Genomic DNA, 23,178 nt, shown 5'->3' with positions numbered 1-23,178 from the left:
AGTGATTGTGCCAGGAAAATTTAAATGAAATAAAATGGCTGCGGGAAATGAAATATTAAAGAAGAAAGCGCGTGGGGAGGACTTGTTGCAGTCGACCAAATAAAACAACTTTGTGCTGTTTAATCGGATGTCAAACGTTAACACGGCAAACAAACAGGCAGCAAACACGCTTGCCTTGCATGTTAAATAATTTATCAGAACAGGGTCTACACTTCAAAAGGGGGGGTGAAAAACAAGTGGCCTAATAGAGCCATAAACTACAACGAGATGAACACGAACAGATAGCTGCTTATCGGTTAGACAAAGAATGTACGGATACGGAGTTTTTCCATTTACCATTTTTCCATTTCCAATTCCATTCTGCACATTCGCTATTTGCCATTGTGGCTGACATCTGATGGCATAGAGCCGTAAAGCCAGCGATGCACATGATTGACAACGCACTGAGCCAGTTACCGAGTCAGTCAGTCAGACAGAGACATTTAAAATATTTGAGTCATTCAAGCAACTTCGAGACTACAAGCACACACACACACATATCACACATTTAGTACAAAAAGGAGACATCCTGTCTGGGGATGAAGAAAAGAATGGCTAAACAGTCGCAGGAATTGAAATAAATGCGTGGGGGGATGGCAAAGTATACTATACACAACTGCAAAAAGGCAAAGTGAAGCCATCAATGCAATGTCAGACATATATAGTTATATATGTATATATAGTAGTGTTCACTCGGATAACCAGATGGAGATATACAGTTTAGATGGCGCCGCGTCTGGCTGAATTTTTGCTATCTTGCCGGGTCAGAAAGTATACTTTGCATCCAAATGCTAAAGATTTTCAATTAAAACTACTTTGGCAATCAACATATGTGAGTGAACAGCAACTGCAGCGACTACTGTCAACACTTGCAAGTGTAATTATGAACTTTAATCGAAAAACTTTGCCAACTCATTGCCCATTCCTATGGCATCACACAAACATTTGCCCAAAACAGACAGACAGCTGTCTATCAAGGACACACTCCTGCGCGAATCCTTTGGCTGCACATGTAAATCGTCGGTGCAACTGGACTAAACCAATTTTCTCAGTCAAAAAAATGTTATAGTGCTATGCATGCATGCTAGAACCAAAATATTCCAAAGCTAAAAGTATTGCAAAATAACTTTCAAATTGATACCTATGTGAAATACTTCATGTGACATTTATGGCTTTTTCATTTTCATTGCTTCATGGTTTTTAAAGTTTAACAATTTTATTTATTTATTTTATTCATAAGAGCAGGGGTAAGTGATAGGTGATTTTGATTAATGATTTGTAGCACTTTTTCTTTCATTAATAATCTAGAATCGGTAAAATATAGCTTAATATATATATTTAAAAAATGTATATTTTTAAAAGTATGCTAGATTACAAATAATTCTCTTTTTTTTTAATTATCCCTCTCAGACTTCTTTTTGTCTATAAATTTAAATATGTCAATTATATAAGTTTGTGAATTGGTAGTATGTTGTATGTTTTGTTTATTGGTAGTATGATTAAGTGCACAATCTCATTTATGCACATTAAATGTCTAAAGCCAGCAGTTCAATTAACGTAGAGTTTGAAGACAGCCTGCCACATTATTAATCTTCTTAAAAAACAACCCCTTTGAGCCGAGAATGAAATGTGGCTGAGCAGCAATTTGACCATTTGACCGTGCTAGCAAACACGGAACATTATTGCCGCCTGCAGCCGAGCAATATGTTCATTCCTGACTTCGGAGTCCAAGGCCTCCTGCCTCCCTCCCAACTTTTAACTGGCCACTGGGCCACATGGAAAAGCTCGGGAAAAAAGCGTCAAATAAATAGAAAGAAACGAGGGGGCGCTGAAAAAATTTCAATTCACAGCGCAAACAGACAGAGATACATGCAATGAAACGCGATTGCGTGCGCCTCTTCTGCCGCTGCTGTTTCTCTGTGAAAATTGCAGTGAAAATCACGGGCGCGTAACAAATAAAATTCCGCAATTTCGCCGCCATTGATGCCTAACGCCCCGCAACTGGGCAATATAGAAACAACAGTAGGGGTATCTCAAAATAAAGTGGATAAAGGATGTGGCTAGGCACCAAGCAACCAGGCAACCAGGTGAACTTTGAACTTTGAACTCGCGCCGGGAACTTGACGAGGCCATCAAAAGTTTCGACACCAACGACTGCGGCTTATGTCGGCGTTGTCTTTGCCCACCCCCGAAAGCATTTATCTGCATTTTATTTCGTTAATAAATTTAAACTTGCTCAAAAGTTTTAACTATGGCCGAAGCGTTTTGGCCGGAAGCACAAGTGGCAAGTGCCCAGAGCTGTTTCCAATGCGTCAGTTAAAGCGATTTTGAAGACTAGAGCCTGGCTTTAATAGGCCTCTTGAGTGGCCAAAGTGTCATATGTATGCTAGTGATAGTAACCCTTGAGGCAACTCTGCATTTAATGTTTTCAAACCGGAGACGAGCACATTGAAAACACACTGCTGTGCCCCTGTGGTTTATCTACTTTAAGTACGGAAATCAGGCTGACTGGCTGACTGGCTAGAACGTGCTACCTTCGCTTAATTACATTCTGTCGAGCAATTAAATCCTCAATAATTGTTTTGTTGCTCGCTTTAATCGCAGTTATTCAAACGGCCACAGTGTGCTGTACTACAATGGTGCCCGCTGCTTCCACTGGGCCACTGCTCTGTAGGAATTTCGCTATCCAGTCCCTGGGTCTCTGCGTCTCTGGCTTTATTTATGGTAGCATAATAATGATCAAACATTTGTCTTCTGCCTGCTCATCCTGCGTCCATTTTTCGATTTTTTTTTTGCCTTTTCTGAACCCGCTGTGGTGTTGTGTGCTGGCATACAGGGCGAATGAGCAATACCTTGAAGTTTGATTAAAACTTAATTACATTGCCCTCGAGCTGGTAGTCGGAGTCGGTAATTTAAGCAACGTTTGTGCAAGGTAATAAGCTTGTGGATTGGAGTCATAGGATAAACCGCAAGCTTCTCGTCATGTGTCCTTGTTGTGTGTGTGTGTGTCCTTTCCTGCTGCATTGAGAAATCAATAAACCAAAGTCAGAGCCAAGGCGATGATGACGATACTGCTACTCTGGCTGGCATTCTGATGAGCTTGCCACTGCAGCAAGAGGGACACCATTCCCCACATCGACACCAAACTCCTCTGACCCCTGATGCATGCGGTTTGTGGCTGAAAAACAATAGAATTATCTACGGATATACCCGATCATGGGGTGCCAAAAAGGAAAGCATCTTGTTTGCCAGTCAATCAATAATATCTAATGATCCCCCGGTGACGCAGTGCGTCAGAGAAAATTACTAAAATTCAAGTTGTTTAATGTGGTAAATGAAAACTATTGGTACACAAAGAATAAAACCGATTAGTTACTCGTCTTATTTATAATTGCATTGCTCTCATCTTTTTTGTACTTAAAAAAATTCAAATATATTATGTATATAAGTTTTTTTAAGTGTACATTTGTTTCTGAAACTACTTTTATCAATATTATTATCAAAAATTAAGGCTAAAATAATTTATTTTATTATTTATTTTGATTGCTGTAATTTTGTCATTTTGTTATATACATTAATAAGTTCAAACACGATAACATATCATTTAAGAATTTTTTTTAAAGTTTTGATGTTTCGACATATCGAAACATATCTGCTCCAAAATACTTCATAAAATTTCTTATTCTGTGCATTATTGTCGAGATAAGCTTAAATTTTGGGACATTTTCCATTTGATTTGATGACCAAATGCAGTTGCTTCTGCTGCTGCTGCTAATTTGCTTTTCCCCCGCTGGCAGTGTAAGTCACTTCATCTACGGCATGTATCTGAAAAGTTTTGCAATAGCATTTGGAAAAATACAAGGGACAAGTTTGCGCCACGCCACGCCAACTTAAGATCCGCCCCGAGAGCAGCGGCGTCTGTCTGTCTCGCCAACCGCAAGCTACAACGATTTCCCATCCCCCCCATCGTAAGAAATTTGCAAACATTCAAGGCAATTAAAACTGTCAGATGGTAGAGTGGAAAAGTAGGGTGGTGGTGGGTGGTAGCGAAAGTGGGCGTGACCTCCCTGCGCAACGCTGATAAGTTTCATCCATGGCACAGGGCCAACGGGCCACGGCCAGCATTCTGACCACTAAAGCTGTCCGCGGGTCCAAGTGTCCCAATGTCCAAATGTCCGGGACGTCCAGCCTGGCCACTCAACAGTCAACAGAGTCAGCTGTGCTCCATGTGGGCACGCAAAAGTTTTTGGCCCACATTAGTTGGGATTTGTGTTTGAGCTGGAATATTGTGCTCTATGGTCAGATCAGCGCTTTTGGTTTTTGGTTATTTTTTTGTTTTTCCCTGCCTTGCTAGCTGGCTGGCTGGCCACACAAACAAAAGCAAAAGCAAAAGCGGCGGCCAGGATGACAACTGGTGGAGGCAAAGGCAATGGCAAACAACAAGGATGGCACAAATTAAGTGCACACTTCCTTTGCATATTTAAATGCCCCTATATACTTCCGCTTTGAGTGTGTGTGGGCTCGTCCTGTGTGTCCCTGTCTCCCTGTGTTTGTGTGAACAAACATTTTTTTTCTACCATTTGTTTGCATGTTGAACATGGCCAGCAAACCCGGCTACGCCTGTCCATTGTTGTTTGATTTCTAACTGAATTGAATATAATTTAAGCTCATGTCCTGCAAACTAACCTGCAGATCGCCTTCTCTGGGCGATTTCATAAATATTTATTATGCCCTGACCGAGCAATGTGTCTGCTGTGAATGCCTGCGGTTATTTATTTATAAGTAATATATCTGGGCGTGGCCCCAGCCGTGTGTGTGAATACCTAATATGCCTAAACGAAGCCGAGATTGAAAGAGAAATTGAAAACCTATTGATTTGGGGCGGAAAATTCGATTAAAGTAGAACTGAAACAGATGCAAACCAAACCATACATAGAAAGAAAATTTATATTATAAATGGTGAATTGTGTATACAATTTTGATTCGGTTTTCGTATATTTTGCATTACAATTTAATATTATTATTAAAAATTAAAACAATATTTTGTATCTAAATTCTCAAGAACATGTTTAAATCAAGAAAACAAGATGAACACAAAAGAAATTAGCTATTTATAAAAATTTTACTTCTTTAAAACAGATACAAAATCTTAAATTATTCCTTTTATTATAAAGAGCTTAAAAACAATTTTTTACTTTTGATAGTTTTGGCAATTGGTAAGATTTAAATTTAAAAAACTAATAAATAATTGCTTACATTGATAAGATTGCTTTTTTTATTTTTTCTTTTAAGTAGAACTGAATAGTAAATACCTTTACTTTTTAGAACTGAAAAATAAATCCCTATACTTTTGAAAACTGTTAGAATTATAAAAAAAATTAAAAGGTACTTAAAAATTAGCACATTTAAACAATTTTTTAATTTAAAAAATTATAGATATGTTATTAACATGTTTTTTCCCTGTGCAGAGCTGCATCATTGCTGGAATCAAAGGACCATAAACCGCTGACACTGCTTCTTGTTGGAGTCCCAAACTGAATGGCAAGGCAAACTGCCGATATGCCATTTGCTCCGTGCTCTATGCACTGCCGTAAAAACACAAATGAGGAGGAGGCTTTCCGTGCTATTGCGTGTGTTTGTGTGTGCTTTTACTCGATAGCTGGAAAATTGAAAATGAAAATCTATTGCGAATTATCGTAGTCGCCGGGAATGTCAAGTTCAGACAAAGCTGGATTAATTGCCAACGCAGCAACTGATGGAGCAATTTTAATTGCGAACGGATTAATGGGTTAATCCTCCAGGCTGCCAACTATAGTAAGTATATTTTTGAGGGCAAAACAATCAGAGCCATGCAAATATGTTTCTAAGAACAAACTAATTAGTGGAACGAAAACATAGGCTTTTGTGGCCTGGCTTTCGCATCCCGTTGGCTGCACTTTAATTACTCTCAATGAGCCGCACTTGACCATAAAATTAACATAATAATTGGCCAGCCAGCCAGCCAGGCAGCCAGCTATCGGCTGAGTTCTTAGTTCCGAGTTCCAAGTGCTGAGCAGTGAGTACTGAGTTTTGAAGGAATTTTACTCCGGCTGGCGAAAGCCGACAGGCAACGCGTGACTTGGCAGCAATTTCGGCCAAAGACGAGACGAGAGGCTGATGTTTTCAACTGCTTTTAATTACAACGTTGACATGTCTAAGCTGCTTTCGATACAAGCGAGGCGGACCTAATAGGATTAAGGCGATGACGTCGCTGGTTGGAGGTCCTGTCAACTGGCAGGCAAGGCAGAAACTGAAATCAAGCATACGCCGCGTGGTGCCACGATTTTCGACGCGGCAGAGCGATGAGAGCGATGAGCTCTGACATCGAAGACTAAGAGGTGTCATGCCCGCGTATTTAAAAATAACAAAAAAAAAAAAAAAAAAAACCGGAAAATGAAAATGAAATCTAAACGCCAACGAAGCACGGCATGCATACTTATGCAGGCGACTGTATTTAATGGCCACTATGCGCTGCGTGCAAAGAAAAAGGCGTAAATTTTGCTAATGGCCTGAAAATTGGGCAATTTTATAGCCTCATGAATAAAAGATTTTCATTTTACTTCAATTACAGTCAAAGGCAGAGCCAGCCAGTTGCCAGTCAAGGATGAAGTCAAGATAGCAACCACACACTCACACACACACACATCTTGAGCCGCACAAGGACTTACACTCACACTCACACACTCTTAAACACACACACATATCCCATATGCGACAAGTTGGCGGCCACAATCTTGGATTTATACGGCTTCGAGTGGCTTCAGTGGCGGTTAAGAGGAAAGTAAGAGCCCCCTGCCTCCGCTCAACTTGCCTATTTAAAAATTAAATTGTATAAAATTTTAATGCCAGCCAACGCGAGTTATTAGCTAGCTTTATAGCTATCCTATGGCCCCACCTGAATCCTGCTAATCGACTGCCAACCACGCGATGATTACAAAAATTTCCACTTGGCCGCATATTTTCCTGATTAATTCTAGGCCAATATAAAATGCGCACCATGAATTTTTCATACCACAAAAGCGCCACCAAATATGCCAAACCAAAAATATACAAAAAAAAAACGAAATGTTTAAGCAAAGGGCATAGTATAGCACAGCATAGCATGGCAAATAAAACGAAGCTTACTTTATACAATTGGCAAACCGCAAACAAAGTGAATTTCATTTCAGTTTGCGGCCACAGACGTGTCAGTTTGGACACATGAATGATGAATTATATTCGGTGGTCATTTTGGAATATATATTTCACCAGCAAACCAGTAGCAATAAAATATACCCCCCGAATAATCACCATGGTCCCGAAAAATCGGGGGCAAAAACCACAGAGAGCTGTTTGCAAAGCTGATCAGGAACTTGGTCTTGCATTTTACAATTTCGAGAGTCCTGGAGGGTCCTTTTTTCCGTTTGCCAATATATAATGTATAGTATACAAGTCGATCGGTCAAACCTACTGGCTGGCATAAATAAAGTGATTTCGATTTAAGCTTCCAACATCAACTCAATTTCAATGCCAAATTGTTGTTTCCAACCCAACGGCGTTCACTGGGTGACTTTTCCATTGCCCCATTGACAAGGGGGCGTGGCAGAGGGGCGGAGGGGCGGCTGGCGAGCCAGTGCTTAATTGAAAAACGTAATTAACTTGAATTTTCTGCTTTTGGCGTTTATTGCCGCTCATTTGCAACGGGCCATCGAAACGGTTAGGGTCGCCGATGCAGCTGCAGCCTGCGTATTTATTTGCACTGCACCGAAGTGCACCGTGGATGTGAATGTGGATGAGGATGCGGATGGTCAGCTCCATGATGATGGGATTGGGAATTGAGTTTGCGTTGGATTGGGTTTTTGGGCCATGCACTGCACTACCCAGACTTGATGATGATAAGGTTCCTGCTGTTTAAGGATGGCAGACTATACAGGTGATGACTTTATCGATACTAAGTTTGAATATCACAAAAACATTAATTAACATTGAGTTTCATATTATTTTTTAAGTGCTTAAGTACGAAGTACACTTGACCCATAATTTGTGCTGCAAAACCATATTTATCCTACATCAAACTTAGTAGAAATATAAACCTAAACATTTTAACGAGTTAAAAATTTAAATAATTTAAACAAAAATCGTTAAGATAAACCCTCAGAAAAATCCAAGGGTGCTCGAAACTATTTACATAAATCCATTAAAAGCTTGTAAATACTTTGTATAAACACAGAAAGATATTTTAGAAAAAGATTTTGCTTTCGAGAAATAGATTGGTTGTCTTTAAACCTTGATTAAGCTTTATCATCGAGAGTACCTGCTAACGATGTTTTGCCAGCTCCGCAGGCGATGATGTGGCTTCGTGGGCCTGTTATTGCTGACCGCAATACGTGGCTCCAAACGAAATCAGTGGAACGGCAATTGGCAGCCAAATAAGCAGCCAGCTCAGACTGAGAAATCACTCTGCCTTAAATCCGTTCTGCAACTTTAAAAACTCTGTGTAAAGCTGCACCAGATTCATATTTCGTAGGAATTTTATTTTCCACCTGGGCTAATAAGCTACACAATTAGCTGGGAATGGGACTAGGACTGGGTCTGGGGCTCTCTGAATGGGACTTTGGATGGAGCCCTTTTGCCGCAGACCAACCAACCAGTGGGTAGCCCCTTTCGGGCTGCACCTAATTATGTGACCAAAAAGGGGCGAGGCCCGGCAAGTGAGGCATGGCCTGTGAAAGCAAATGTTACCTGAAACACGAGTAATTAGTAATTTAAAATGCCGCACGTGCATTGAATAGCTCTTCTAGAGCATCTCCTTTTTCTTCTTCAGCTGCTACTGAACGAAGGCGAAGGCGAAGGTGAAAGCGAAGGCAACGTTGATTGAACGCTTAAGCTTGCTTGGGTAGGGCAAACACGTTTAATTTAATTGTTGATATGGCGACTCTACAAATGAATCGGCCCCGGCCAAAAGCCATAGACTCAATCTCAGTTTCCCCTTGTCTGGGAAAAGTGTCCCCTGTGCCCTGGTTTTTACCCAGTCCTCCTATAGCAAGTTTGTCAGCTAAGAAAATCCAAGTTGGCGTTGGCCCGCTGTGAGCCACATGCTGCGTCAAAATAAGTAAACATGACGGGACCACAGTCAACTGTGAACCAAAGTTGCTGACTTTACAGCTGGAGGAGAAGGGCAACTGTAACTGAAACCGAAACTGGGGTACAAAAAATAGTAGTCGAGAGCAAGTAATCTGCCATAATTAACTAAATAAGCAAGCGTGGCCAAATTTGTAGCTTACAAAACGACAAAGGGGGACTGACTGCCTGTGGTTTCTCTTCTTTTTTTTTTTTTGGACATTCAACCCTGCGAATTATAAATGTATAATTGATTATCCTTTTAATCGCTTTAATTTCCCGTTATACGTCGTGGGGCAAATAAAACATGAAGGTTTTCTAATTCCCGGCCATTACTCATACGCCAGGTGAGCCGCAAATGATTTCAATTAGCCCAACTAAATAAACCATTAAGCGTTTTATTAAGCTCTGCTAAATTTGGTTAAATATTTTAATGGCACATAAAATTAAAATTTAATTAACTTGCACACACTATGTCCTGCCAAACGATTGCCATAAGCTGCGACAAGGGGGGCAATACGAATCGAGTCGTTTTTCACAAAAGCGTGTAATTAAATTGCATGCGGGAAAAACTATGGCAAGCAGGAAATTATTTAAATATTCATTGTGGCATCAAGGCATGTACATGGTGCATGCAATAGCAACACAATCAACTGATGAATGAGCTAGCAATAATGAACTGCAAACAGGCGACACGTGCAGCCACCACTATGGAAATCCTGCTGCCCGTCAATGTTTTTTGTTTTTATTTTCATGTTTCATTTTCCATGTCCTCTTGCTTTTCATCTTCGTCATTGATTGAAAATATTTCGAGTTAGCTCGGACTAATAAGAAAGCAATTATTTTTTCCTAATTTGTTTTCCCAGATTCCAGACCCCAAACCCATTTCTCCGCCCCTGGCCATTGCGAATCAGCTTAAAATGTTGCTCAAAGATTTTGTGAGAATAACCAGAACAACAATGCAAAAAATGCGAAGCAAAATAAACAAGGGAAAAGTTGATAAAGCAAAGTGGCCAAACCGAAACGGGGTATCTAATCGGGTTAGGCCATGCTATGAAGAAAATCGAGAACGCTCCAGCTTTCAATTAAAAAGAGTTTTTCTATTTTAAGTTTACAAATTCGAATTATAATAAATAATATTTTATGAGAATCAAAGGCAAAATGGTTTTGGTAAGCTGACACTTTCAAGGATAAATATTTTTTTAAATATAAAAGCAAATACTTTAATCACAATAATCATTTGATATTGTTCAGGAAGGTAACAATGTTTTGATTAACTAAATTATTGGCACTAATTTATTTTAGTTATTTTCTACTACGATTTAAATTCCTAAGCGAAAATAAAATGTTATTAAAGCATGTTTCTAAAGTGATTGCATTTTTCAAACCATAAATGTTTTACGTAAATTTATTAATATGTTTCTTTTGTATACAACTTGTATGTTATTTTCCCCTTAAGTTTATTAAAAAATCCATTATGTACAGAAATGTCATTAAATCTGCTAGGACCCTGGAGAGTTTTCGCCTCATATTTAAATTTTTTTTTCTGGTAGGGCACCGAAAGTCCGCCAAGCCAAGGCCGCGCACTTGGCCTGTTGTTATTTTTATTCTACTTTCCATTTACAGTACCCCTGCTCAAGGACTTGATGGTGGGGAGGACGAAGGACCCTGGTCGGCAGGCAATTTTCTGCTTAATAAAAATTAAAAAGGGTTATGCGCGAGAGGCAAAAAGTTTTTCATTAAGCTGCCAACGATGATGATGATGGCGAAGGCGGTCGACAAAAAACGTAAACGAAAACGAAAACTCAACCCAACAGACAGCAGAATGAGGCGGTGTTGTTGGTGGAAATTTAAGCCTTGGCTTCGGCCGAACGGGATGCCGCAAATTTGATAATGAAGATAAATGTTTATCGCATTCAGGGGCGTGGCCGTTTGCCAAAAAGTTTGTTACGCAAATTTTCACGTTGATTATGCCAATAAAATCAATGATAAGCGTGCTCATTTCTCCCCCTCAGCAACAAGCGAATTTCGGACCGCCCACCGGTCCGGCTGAATGCCAAAACTTTTTCCCCCGACAAACAAATGAATGTCCAAACGCAATGAATTAACATGATAGGGATAGAGGGTGATTTCATCCACCCTCCTAATAAATGCTAGTAAATATATTCGCGAAATGAGATTGGTGCAAGTGGAATGGATGCGACGCGTTGAGCCGCAAGTAAATTGGTTTGCCGTGTCATTAGTGAAAAACCTGTCCACATTTTGGCACTAATTAAATTTCATTTGAGTTTTTCAACTCAGTTGTGGCCAGTGGCCAGCATGCACACACGCATTTTAATTCTCACTCGCGCATTTTGTCAAATTTAATTGTTTAAATTCGAAATGAAATAACAATTGCGTTGGCCAAAATTTACACTAGAAAATGGGTCAAAGATATAAAATAAAAACGGACTCTAAGTTCTTAACTTATTAAGATAACTTTCCAAAAATAAATTATTTTCGTTTATATTATCTTTATGAAATAGCTTTCTTAAACTACTCTTAACGCCAATGGTAAGATAAGTTCTAAGATAAGATTATTTTGGCATTAAAATACTTTATTTAGGTTTAGTTGAATAAAAAAATGTATATAGTTTATCGATATGAAATAATGAATTGAAGCTACACGTAATGGAAATTCAACGTATGTAATTTTTTTATAGTTAACTAAGAAAATTAAATTTTTTAAATTTATAGATCTTCTTAATAAATTGGAATGAAGAAATGTATTTGTTGAACTGTAGTTTACTCTTATCGCTAACGCACCTTGTTGAATTCTTTAGAATTTTATAGATAGGAAATTTGGGGTTCTGTTCTATAGGCTTTATATTATCTTATCTAATCTTAGATATGTTGAAGTATAAGAACAGATGGAAATTTAAACCAAAATTTTAACTGCGTGCCTATAATCATGTAAATATTAGTAAGATATTTTCTTAAAGGTAAAATTATATTTATGCAAATACATGTTACGTTTGTTCGAAACCCTTAGATAAATTATGTCCTTTTTGGTCAAGTTTTTTCGTTAGTGCTGTGCTGATATGGTATTTTTCGCACACATTCTGTTTGCTGTCCGAGTGAGAGATTAGTTTGTGTCAGTGGGTCAATGCACTCGGAATTCGCTGGCGAGAAAGTCTGAAAGGAAGGCTAAGAAAGTGGCAACAATCCGGGGCAGCAAAAGGAAATTACGAAACACATGGCGCCTGCAGCTAGTTACACACAGCAGACAATGCAGCCAGGTAAAAAGAAAGGTGGAAAGCTGGAAAACAGCTAGCAGAAAAAGCAAATGAAGAGAGTTTCAGTTTAGGAAGCAGAAGCAGCTGCTTTCAGAACGTGAGCACGGCTGCAGATACAGATACCCAACATATAGATGGATGTCTAGATGGATAGCTCCTGACAGGTCGCAAAAAAAAAGGAGCCAGTACACGGAAGCACATTGTAAATGGGTGAGAGCATTTGATGCTTATTCTAAGTTTGATTCAGTGTTGCCTTCACAGCTCAAGGCTGTTTAAGGAGGCCCACAAAAGATATAGCCCACTCAATGCGGAAGTTTTTGGTGGCAGATTTAAACGCCCGAGACTGCATATCTGTAGCGTATTTAATTTGTTAAATTTCGTTTAATTTGCTGCATTTATTGCTCTCGTCACCTGTGCAAAACTTTTTATTTATACACCGAGCGCAACAGCCAAACAGAATTTTTTTTGTAGCTGCTGCCTTGTATGCAAACTTCACAACAAGCGTGCTGTTTGTTGGTCGCCTGCAGCTCAAATTCTCCCCGCTCCTCTTGTAAAGTTATGGCAAAAGCACTTAAGCGATTTCATGCAAATTTTTGTATATTTTTTGCTCTGTTTTCGCTCAGGTAAGCATTATGGCTATATGTCTACGGCTGCGAAAAAAAAAGTGAAATACTTATAGGGGAGTCAGGGGCAACAACAATAACGAGCCAAAAGTTGAAAACTTCTGCAAATTGTTGCAGCCAAAGTACCGTGTGCGTATGGGCATTTAGGGCCCAAAGGGAAATGCCTCGATTTACTAGCATAACTTTCACCTTTCCCTGAGGCATATACTTTTTCTAGGTCGAGATATAATGGAAAGTTTGAATTTTAGAGTAAAAAGATACGGGGGTCACAGTAACTGAGATCCAAATGTTTCTTAAAACAAATTACAATATTAATTCTGTATTTTTCTAACCCTGTTGCTTATTAATGTTTTTCTTATAAATTACAGTGAAATTTGCAAATTCTTATTGTTTCTATGCAAGTTGACATTATTATAAGTTTATTTTGACTAAATGAGTTACAGTTTTAAAACTGCATACTTTTTATCGCCTCAACAAAAAAAACGACTGAAATTTGCAATAAGTTTGTGTGCAATTTAAAAATTGTATAATAACTTAAGGGCCTTGAGAGCACAATGCTATAAACCTTAAACTATTATTCTTGTGCTTTCCATTTATTCAAGGCCAATAGTTTGATTTGTTATGCTGCTTGGCACAAAATCGTTTTGTTAACAATTTGCTATATATATAAACGTCGACAGAAAATGCTTTTGTTTTTGATGGTCGCATATAAAAATGTCATCGCTTAAGTGGTGGGATGGATGAATATAATAATAAAGTGGGGAAATATTACTTGCAACAGCGACTTTGGACACGCCACATAAATTAGGAGTGCGTGAAGTCTTTGGCATATAAATTTAATCTGCCGCCAGCGGCAATGGCAACACAAATCAAAAACACTTTTAAATGGGCACGTCGCTGACGTAAAAACATCAGCGAATCGTAATTTGCTTTTGCCTTATTTATTGAATGTTTAGTCGTTGTTGAGCTTGGAGCTAACAAAAGTAGCCGGGACTTGGGCATAAATCAAGCACGTGTACGCCGGACTTATCCTGGCGATATTTTGGAAGCCCTTTTTGGCTTTTGGCAGCCAAGATCGGGGATCCATCTGGCCGACACCGACAGCACTTTGTTACATGCGAACAGAGGAGGTCAGTATACACACAGAAAATAAAACATATTTGAAATAAATAAAGAAAAATTGATACAAGTAAAATAAGGAAAAAAAATGGGTACCCTTTTTTTGGCCTTTAAGTAGTAAATACCATTTTTTTTGTTCATGTTCTCCTTTGCTGGAACAACTAGTATTCTGTATTGAAGATTGACTACTTTATTAGACTATCTTCAAATTTCAGTTAAGTAATCTAAGGTAATTTCGCTTTTGCATCGGTAATTTTTATATTTTGTATTATTGTTAAGAATTATTAAATGTTGATTTAAAGTCTACAAATATTTCTCTAAAAAAATCATACAGACAGAAAAGCTGAATATTAAATTTGAACTAATTATGAAATACAAATGTCTGTAGATAACTTCCATGTAGCTTAACATAACAATTAATAATAAAATAGCGATAGAGAAATAAAATGTGATTTTTGGTAATTACTATTTTTCATTGAACTTAAACTTTTATAGGTAAACAACCATTAAAGAAATAATAATATTATCACTTCAAGCTTTATAGGTAACACAAATACACGATTGCGTTTTCACAAGTCTTTTTTCAGTGTGTACCACCGCCCCAAAAGCCGACAGCAGAGCTCTGAGCTTAAGGTGAGTGCACCTCGGGTTTGGGTTTCCAGATCCAAGTTGCATTTGCATGCCACTCACCTGTTCAGCATTTCGACTTTTACCTGCTCGCAGTGCTCGTTTTGTTTTAGGTCGTTGGTTTTCTCTGCTGGTTGCTGCTCGGTTTGCCTTGGCTCTAATTGAAAATATTTTTGTTTGCACTTCATTAAACCTAAACGGACCAGCAAGCTGAGAGATATGCAATGTCTGTCAGTTCCATTTGGTTGCCGTTTTCACAGTGCGTTAAAAAGCAAGAGAAAAAGTTTTAATAAATATGTATATATATATATATATATATATATTTTATTTGTTGCGAACAAAGAAATGTCGACTGCTCTGAATGTTATTGTTGTTGTTCGCTGACGAAGTTGTTGTTTTAATCCAAAATGCAATCATTGAAATGCATTTTATTTAAGCTGCACTCGCTTATTACATTTTTGCATACAAATTTGGAAAGCTTTTTTGGTGAAGCAGGAGCAGGTGCTGGGGGTATGGAGAAATGTGAAGCCCCAAGCGACTTATTTTTATATGCTTACAACTATGGTGGAGCTGTGATCTCCTACGGAACCAAATTCTGGCTATCCTCTGACCCTCTGTGTGTGTGTGTGCGTGTGTTCGCAAATTCAATGACAGTTTGTGCCTTTTGCAACTTTCAGTTGATTTTTTATTGTCAATCGAACAATAACGAAATCATCGGCCAAGTTACGCCAAACGCCAGAGCAGACTTCGATTCTTCGATGCTCCGGCAGTGAATGTGAATGTGAATGTGACTCAGCACGGCGAAAACTTTAAGGTAGGCAAGTCCCGGAATTTCTGACAGCAGTCGAGCGTGCCACACCCCATCGGTGGAGATTTATATGCCCAGGCGATGTGACTCAATCAATGGCATTTGTGTTGTGCCAGCAGTAGCAGCCGGAGAATCATCTGGAGAATGGGCACACGGAATGGAATGGAATCGCCGGGCTGACTCACTGACTGACTCCCTGACTGACTGACTGGGGGCCATACAGTTTTCGTAGAGCTTTCCTCCCTGAAGCGGCAGTAGCGGGACAGTAGACAGAGACATGCACAGCATTTTGTGTAAAGAAATCAAAAATTTATACAAACTTTGCACAATGAATGAGCAGCAACAAAGCAGGAGCACGAGCACCAGGAGCTGCAGGAGAACCAGTATGAGGATGAGGACCACGACGAGGACGAGTGTGTCCTGCTTCAGCCAGGACAGCAATGGCCGAAAATTGTTGCAGCTCGACTCGCTCGTTTTTTTGACAAAGGCAACAACGGCAAATGTAACATACACTTAACCAAAATCATTTTGAGAGGAGAACAGGGAGATAACACAAAGATCTTAACTTTTTAAAATCAAAAATTGTTTGCCAAAAAAATTATGCATGCGATAAAGCCATCTCTCAAAAGTATTTATATTTAAGTTAAGAATCTTAACAACTGCCAAAAAGTAAGCAATAATTTTCTTTTGATTTTACTTTTAAAACTATTTCTATATACGATCAATAACATTTTTTATCTTCAGCTTAAATCAACTTAATTTTAAAGTTTTAATAATAAGAATGAAGAGTGTAAGTTACTTTTAAAGTAATTACTATAAACAATTGCAAAAAAATAGGGAGTATTTATTAGAGCAGCACATTTTTTGTTTGATTCTTTGAATTTTAAGAATGTTTTTAAGGGCCATCAGAAGAACAGAAAAATCACGATTTAATTATTTTTTGAGTATAAATACAAGTTAAGCCATTTCAACTCATGATTAGCTTAAAATAAATATATCTAAAATCGTTTGTATTGTATTTAGTGCAAACAAAACTTTTAGCTTTCAAATAAAAAGCACAAGCAATATTTAAAATATGCTAAAATTGCACATTGGCCTTTAGTTTTTTATTTGATTTTACAACTAATTTTGTTTTTCAAAATAATTAAAACACTTTTAGATTTCTAGAGAGCCATTTCTCTTACTTAACATCAGGAATTAAGTCTTGATAAAACAAAAACAGCATTTATTCGCAGTGTAGCCACTCGGAGGGCGGCTGACTTGCAAGTTGCAGCAACCAAACAGGGAGCAAGGACAGCTCGGCACCGGACAACAGCTCAGGATGTGTGTAGGTAGGTCGATGGTAGGTTGTAAGGCAGGTCGGTGGGTGTTGTTCGGTGAGACGAGAAGCGCAGTGCAGACGAATTAATTAAAAATTCCGAAAATATCCGGTTAGCTCTATATAACAGTTTCATGTACAATGCCGAACTCATGCTGCATTCGACAAAATGTCTTTAGCCCACCTTTCGAGAGCGTACTCTAGCATCCTGCTAAAGAACTCTAACACTGCACTGCAGAAATTTTAAAATTTCCCCGGGCGCCTCAAGATGGCTTCATATACTATATCTGGCCGACAGCCATTCAAACTATTTTCGTTTCGGCCGTTTACCAGGCAATCTACATAAATGAATTCATTTGCCCATCCATATATGCATATGCATATATGGAAAATGGAATGCAGAGTGTAAGGGTCGTATACGCAATATTTGATATTTATGCTCTAATTGAGGGTACAACTTGAGGTCCTGGCTTAAAGTCATGTTTGTTCACAGAAATAATTGCTGTTGCCAAAAAAAATAAGAGAAGGCAGTAAACGGAAGTGTTACGGCATCAAATATATATAAAGAAAAATCATTAAAAGAGAGGAAAATGTAAAAGGCCGTATAAAAAAGAGGGGAAAGTTAGAAAATGTTCTGTGCTCGTTCAATCGGTCGAGTAAAATGGCCATTTTGTGATAAAAAATGACCGGAATGCTCGTTAAAACTAAAAACAATTGACCAGATAAATTAGCGGCATTAAAATACTGAAAGGCCAAAAAATGGTCCAAAGACCGGAAGGAAGTGCGAACGATTGATTCAATTAATTGCCAAATTAAAAGCGAAGCACATTTTATCCGCAAAAGGGAAGTAAAAGGGAATAAAAGGCAATGTTATGACAATGTTAGGAAACCAAATAATAAATGATGAAGGGGCTGGCTGGCTGGCAGTAACCGATCTGGGCCGACACAAAGTGACAGCCGCCGGGGGCCTCACAATTGAATTTATTATGGCATTTCGACTCGGAGAGCGTCAATTGAATGAAAGTGGACCAAAAGCAAAAGCCCACCCACACACACACACACACACTTCCACGTTCTCAAAAGCAGAGAGAAAGGAAGAAAGTCGGGCAAAGCTCTGTTGCAATAGCATCATTATTGGACTAAACCGAAACTATTTGCCTCAATGGGCCACAAAGCGCCACACGACACGCCAAAGGACACAGCCGGAGAATCAAACAGAGAAAGGAGCAAAACACAGACATCGACGACTGCAGATAGTAGAAAGGACATGGACATCCACATCCACATCCACGCCAGTGATAGTCCAATGCCCTCGGGGTGTACTTTTCGCCACTTTCGCTACGGCCAAAAGTGTTGACTGTCTTTGATTTTGTTTGTCTGCCTGTTTTGGCTGTTGGCTGCTGGCTGTTGGCCGGTCAACTTTGGGCCTCGCTGGAGCATGGGTTAGGTTGCCCTAGGGGGAAAGGGCCAACACCAGCAATTACACACAGTTTTGTCAATCGAGGGAAAGTTTAGAGACTATGGCGCATAATCAGCAAATGAATCATAAACCAGATGGCTGATACACTCATTACAGAGCGCTCGCTTGACCCTGCTGTCATTACACAAGAAGAAAATTATTAAATAAAAATGTGTAAACGCATTATTAACATTAACAATAATCAAATAATATATTTTGGTTTATCACCAAACTTATCGAAGAAATCTATGTACTTCACAAAAATGTATATAAATTAGTTTATTAAACCATACAATAATCGAAGTATCTTTACTAGTTATAAAATTAGTATACATTACATTTTATGGTTATTAGTTATATATTTTTTGAAGGCTTAAGTATTATAAGCTTTTAGTTTAAATGTCAGAACATTTTCTGATAAATATAATATTTAAGTGCCACATTGGAACATTAAAGAAACGGTGTTTGACTTTTGAAATCTTCAAAATTATTTATTAATTTTTTTAAAATTTAGTGCATTACTTAAATTAAATTAAAAAGTCTATACATATGCTAAAATCTTTAAAGTTTGCAATTTATCGTTACAATTTTTTTCACTGTACTATAGAGCCCGTTAGCAAACGCATTGTGGCTACAAACAAATTACAAAATCGGCTAAACTTAAGCCGCCGTGTTGTGTGCAGTATATGACTAAAGCGCCGCATGCGGATGCGCTGAAATCCCGGCCATTGCAATTGGCTTTTTGCGGACCGCACTTACGTGCAGCACGCCCATATACACACGGGATCACACACACATACACACACCATGTCAATGTGTGTGGAACATAACCCCTTCTATCGGGGACAAAACAAAGTTAAATCGGCCAAATCCTTTGACCATGTCACACTTTTATACATAATCGTTGGACGGGCACGTGCAGACAACCGCAATGTTGTGCGAGGATGACTAAAAAAAAAGCAACAACAACAAGCACAAGAACCAAAAACCGAAAAACAAAATACCAAAAACAACGGGAGCAAATTACAACAAATGGTCAGCGAACAACAGCAAATATTACGTATACGTGCGTTCAATGTCCTGATGGGGTTGAAAGCAAGGCCAATAATGCAAAAGGCATTAACAGGACCAGCACTGGTTTTCCATAGCAGTTATTGCCATTAACATGGCTTAATTAGCAAACTGGCTGTAACAACACCGGCTTAAAGCATAATTGTAAATATTTCCGGACTTAAACAACCGACCAGAACATTTCTCTGAATAATGAAATGAGCTTTTGGGCAGCTAGGTCAGCGATCTGAGGAGCGTTACATATGAGATGGCACTGCGCACAATCTGTAGATGAGAAAAAAAATAGTCTATGAAGTAAACAACTTTGTAGGAAAGAGGACATGCTTAATATGTAAACTTTAAATAAGTTTTTAAGAACTCAACTATAGTTTTTTTAAAAATATTTTTGATAATAAAAATCTTTTTCGATCAACAATTTTGTCTAACATATTAGCTGGACTCAAGTAATACTTTAAGATCAAAATGTTATCATTTGGAATCCAAATAAATACATTTAAAATTCTGAGACTCAATTAAAGCAAGTTAAATAAAGCTAAAAATTTAAACTTAAGACACACATAAGTTCATTATTTAAGAACTCAACGTTGGTTTTTTATAAGCATTATTTTTAATTTTCAATATTAACATTAATTTAATACTTTTTTGAAATCAATCAGTTTTTCTAAAATATAAGCTGGGCAGAAATAATATTATAAGATATTTAAGGACCCAAAAAATTACATTAAAAAATAGATTGAAATTATCTTTCAAATTAAGTTTACAAAAACGAATTTTTCGTTTAAATTGATTTTAAAATAGCTAAAACTTATCGCTTTTATTAAATTTTAAAAATATAGTTTATCGTTCAAATTGATTTTGCAAAGATAGATTTAAGAGTATTTGTTAAAAATATAAGTTATTGTTAAATTAATTCTACTCAGACAGAATTAATAATTAAAAGGTTTGAATATACAAAATTTTACTTTGAAAATTATGGTTTATTGTAAGTTTTCTTTAAAACAGTCCTTTCTTAATCAACGTGAAAAATAATTTGTTTTTCTAATTTTCATTTTCATACCATGACCAGTGTTTGCCGATTGGCCTCAAAGAAGTAGCCATCAATGGGACATCCTCTTCTCGCCCGCATCATGGCAATCTTCAAGGACCTCACAAGCTGGAAGTTCTCCTCCATAAGACTTGTCCAGTGGCTTTCGTAGATGGCCTGGCCAAAACGCTGGCATTCAGTATTAACGCTCGATCCGCAGAAACAGTAGATGGATACCTGCCCGAGAATGGCTGCAGTGAAAGCGGCATAGAAAAGCATTGCTAGCTGCAAAAGATTGGCGGATAGTTGGTAGCACAACACACACAGGTGCAAGGAGGCCGCCACAAACTGGGCAAATATAAGCGGCCTAAAGTAACCATTTAACGAATGACCCAGGTCCAAGCACTCATCGTATAATTGAAATACGTGGACCAGGTTCTCATGGGTCTCTCGAGGACTTCTTCCCTTGAAATTTAACATTTTGTGCTGGGAAATCATGAAGAGAGCACTGAGATTATGGGTTAGCGAAGAAAACAAAGTGTCCACGCAAACTGTAGGCAGAGCCACGCCCAAAGCTGCGCACACATTCCACATATAGGATATTAAGTAGTTTATGATGTGCGTGTTGTCCCAGGGATATCTAAATAAAATGATGGAGAATTAATCAGGGCTTGTTTATGTATATTATTCCTACACGCTGGGAAAGGGTAAATCCGGCTGCAGTTGACCGGTTCGATGGTAGCTGACCCACATGGACAGAGGAGACATCAAACAGGCCGATAGACCAGCCGCCACAAAACAGTTGCTATACAAAGCACTGACAAACTGATCCCGTCGATTCTTTTTTGATATGATAAGCTGACCCACTGACCACTGGATTTCTACAAAATTTAAGCATTCAAAAATTATTAGTTAATCAGAAATCAATAAACTATATTAAAATCGATGCTATCAGTTCTCCAAATCTGTCGGTGATATTCAAGTTGCCAAATAAATCAATAGACTCTTAAAAACACTTTTAAATGTGTCTTAAATTAAGTTGCAAAAAAATAAGAACATTGTCTTTGATATGTTTTTCAAACCGTATTGAAACCAATCGAAAAAATGTGTATTTGAAAACTTTGTTAAAGAAAATCATTGTTTATAAAACGTTGTTTTTATCTACTGTAAATATTGTGGGTAATTTTAAATTTTCTACTTGAAAGCTTTTCTGTGTTACTTATTTGACAGTTCATAGATGATTCTTTAATCAGCCATATTAAAATCTTGGCTTTCAGTTCTTCATTTACCATTTTACGCTAGAAAATATTTTTAATAATTTTTCACTAGAAAATATTCTTGAATAACTCACCCCTCTGCAGGATGATGTGAAATCGGTGAACTAAAGACCTAAAGTCCTTGTACCGCCAAAGGAAAATCCCAATCTTGCAGAGGGCCAGCAAATCGACGAGAACGGAGCAAAGTGAGTCCGTCAGTTGCTCCACGTCTTGGATGTTCCGAATGCCAAAGGCTATGGTCAGGGGCAGGAAACTGGCCACCGAAAGGATGCAGCAGATGGTTCGCCGGGGATATCGATGACTCACATCCTGGCGCTGCAGCAATTCGAGTCCCAGCAACCGAAAGAAAACTGACTGCAGCCGAAGGAACTTGTCCGTCAGCATGTCGAATCGAGTGAGTAGTGCAGAAATTAATGAGTCCTTTTAAGGACGAAGGCTCAGTGAAAACTCATGCTCATTACCGGCTAAGAAAAATCAATAACCCATTAATGTGACTACCCATCAACGGTATTTATTATTTAAATTCAAGGGCCCGGGACCACTACTTACCACTTCTAGACGAACTTATAATATTTTATGCAAAGTAGAGCTTTCTCTGAAAAACAATTTTTCAGTTTCGATATTGAAACAAAATTACCGAATGCTTAAAAAAAATAATTAAAAGAGTAAAATTCATGACACACCTACAATTGAATGAGATACAATAACAATGTGATAAATCATTTGATGTACCAATATCAATAGATTATTAAATAGCCTAAAAATTTTCAATCAATTTAAAAAAAAAAAATTATAAACATACCTTGTAATTTTTCGTGACTTGCAAATTAAATAACCCGTTTTACTTGTAGTGCTAGGATGTCAAATAAAAAATAAAAAAGACCAATCAACTTTTTCTTTAGAAATGAAGATGCGGTTTTTTGCCTGGGGAATCTGCATCAGCAAGCAGATTCAATACCCTTCTGAGATATTTGCACAATAAATTATACTTAATTAAAAACAATTAAAAGCAAATTCCAGTTGCAGCCGTCAAGCAGCTCGGCCTGTGGTGCTGCAAACAAATCTCTCTAAGCCACTGCAAATATTTGGCAGCAATGCAATGCTAGGCAAAAACTAAAACAAATCCTGGCTGCATTTCTAATGTGAAAACTTTTGTTTGCCTCGCTCCTTGAGTTTCCCACTTTTCAATTCCCCATTGCCCCAAGTGAAAATTGTACTTGTCTCACATTTCAGGGTTTTAATTACTGCTAAGCCCGAGACTTTTACCGGGCAATCGTATCGGTATTGTTGTCGTGGTCAGAGATCACAGCAAAGTTTTTGGCCATCGTTAGGTTGGATAATATAGCTGGCAAAATAAATTAATGCAATTACATGCTCGGCAATCCGGTGTCTAAGTGCAG

General features: G+C 38.1%; 1 protein-coding gene and 1 long non-coding RNA gene across 2 annotated transcripts; one reads left to right on the top strand and one right to left on the bottom strand.

Annotated features, from left to right (window-relative positions):
- Positions 1-7,679: 7,679 nt before the first annotated feature.
- LOC108148659 lies at positions 7,680-10,332 on the top strand. The gene is made up of 2 exons (XR_001774570.2): positions 7,680-7,990; positions 10,044-10,332. It is a non-coding gene; the product is annotated as an uncharacterized LOC108148659 (long non-coding RNA).
- A 9,250-nt stretch (positions 10,333-19,582) lies between these two features.
- LOC108148463 (putative odorant receptor 98b) lies at positions 19,583-22,162 on the bottom strand. Its single transcript, XM_017275495.2, has 4 exons — positions 21,853-22,162; positions 21,196-21,382; positions 20,535-21,141; positions 19,583-19,741 (listed from the first exon to the last, which is right to left on the bottom strand). The coding sequence occupies exons 1-4, from the start codon at positions 22,160-22,162 to the stop codon at positions 19,691-19,693; spliced, it is 1,155 nt and encodes a 384-aa protein (XP_017130984.1). The 3' UTR covers positions 19,583-19,690.
- Between the last annotated feature and the right edge of the window lie 1,016 nt (positions 22,163-23,178).

The sequence above is a fragment of the Drosophila elegans genome, unplaced genomic scaffold (genome assembly GCF_018152505.1).
Source record: "Drosophila elegans isolate 14027-0461.03 unplaced genomic scaffold, ASM1815250v1 contig_476, whole genome shotgun sequence".
NCBI classification, from domain to species: Eukaryota; Metazoa; Arthropoda; class Insecta; order Diptera; family Drosophilidae; genus Drosophila; species Drosophila elegans.
Note: the sequence above shows the minus strand (reverse complement) of the source record. Positions and strands in the feature narration are given on the sequence as shown.

What these genes read in the sequence shown, in the direction of transcription:
- LOC108148463 (XM_017275495.2), bottom strand. Translation starts at nt 22,162, where the DNA reads ATGCTGACGGACAAGTTCCTTCGGCTGCAGTCAGTTTTCTTTCGGTTG. An exon ending in TCACATCATCCTGCAGAGGG is followed by an intron (nt 21,383 to 21,852) that starts GTGAGTTATTCA and finishes TAAATTTTGTAG; the next exon opens with AAATCCAGTGGTCAGTGGGT. An exon ending in ATCGGCAAACACTGGTCATG is followed by an intron (nt 19,742 to 20,534) that starts GTATGAAAATGA and finishes TCTCATCTACAG; the next exon opens with ATTGTGCGCAGTGCCATCTC.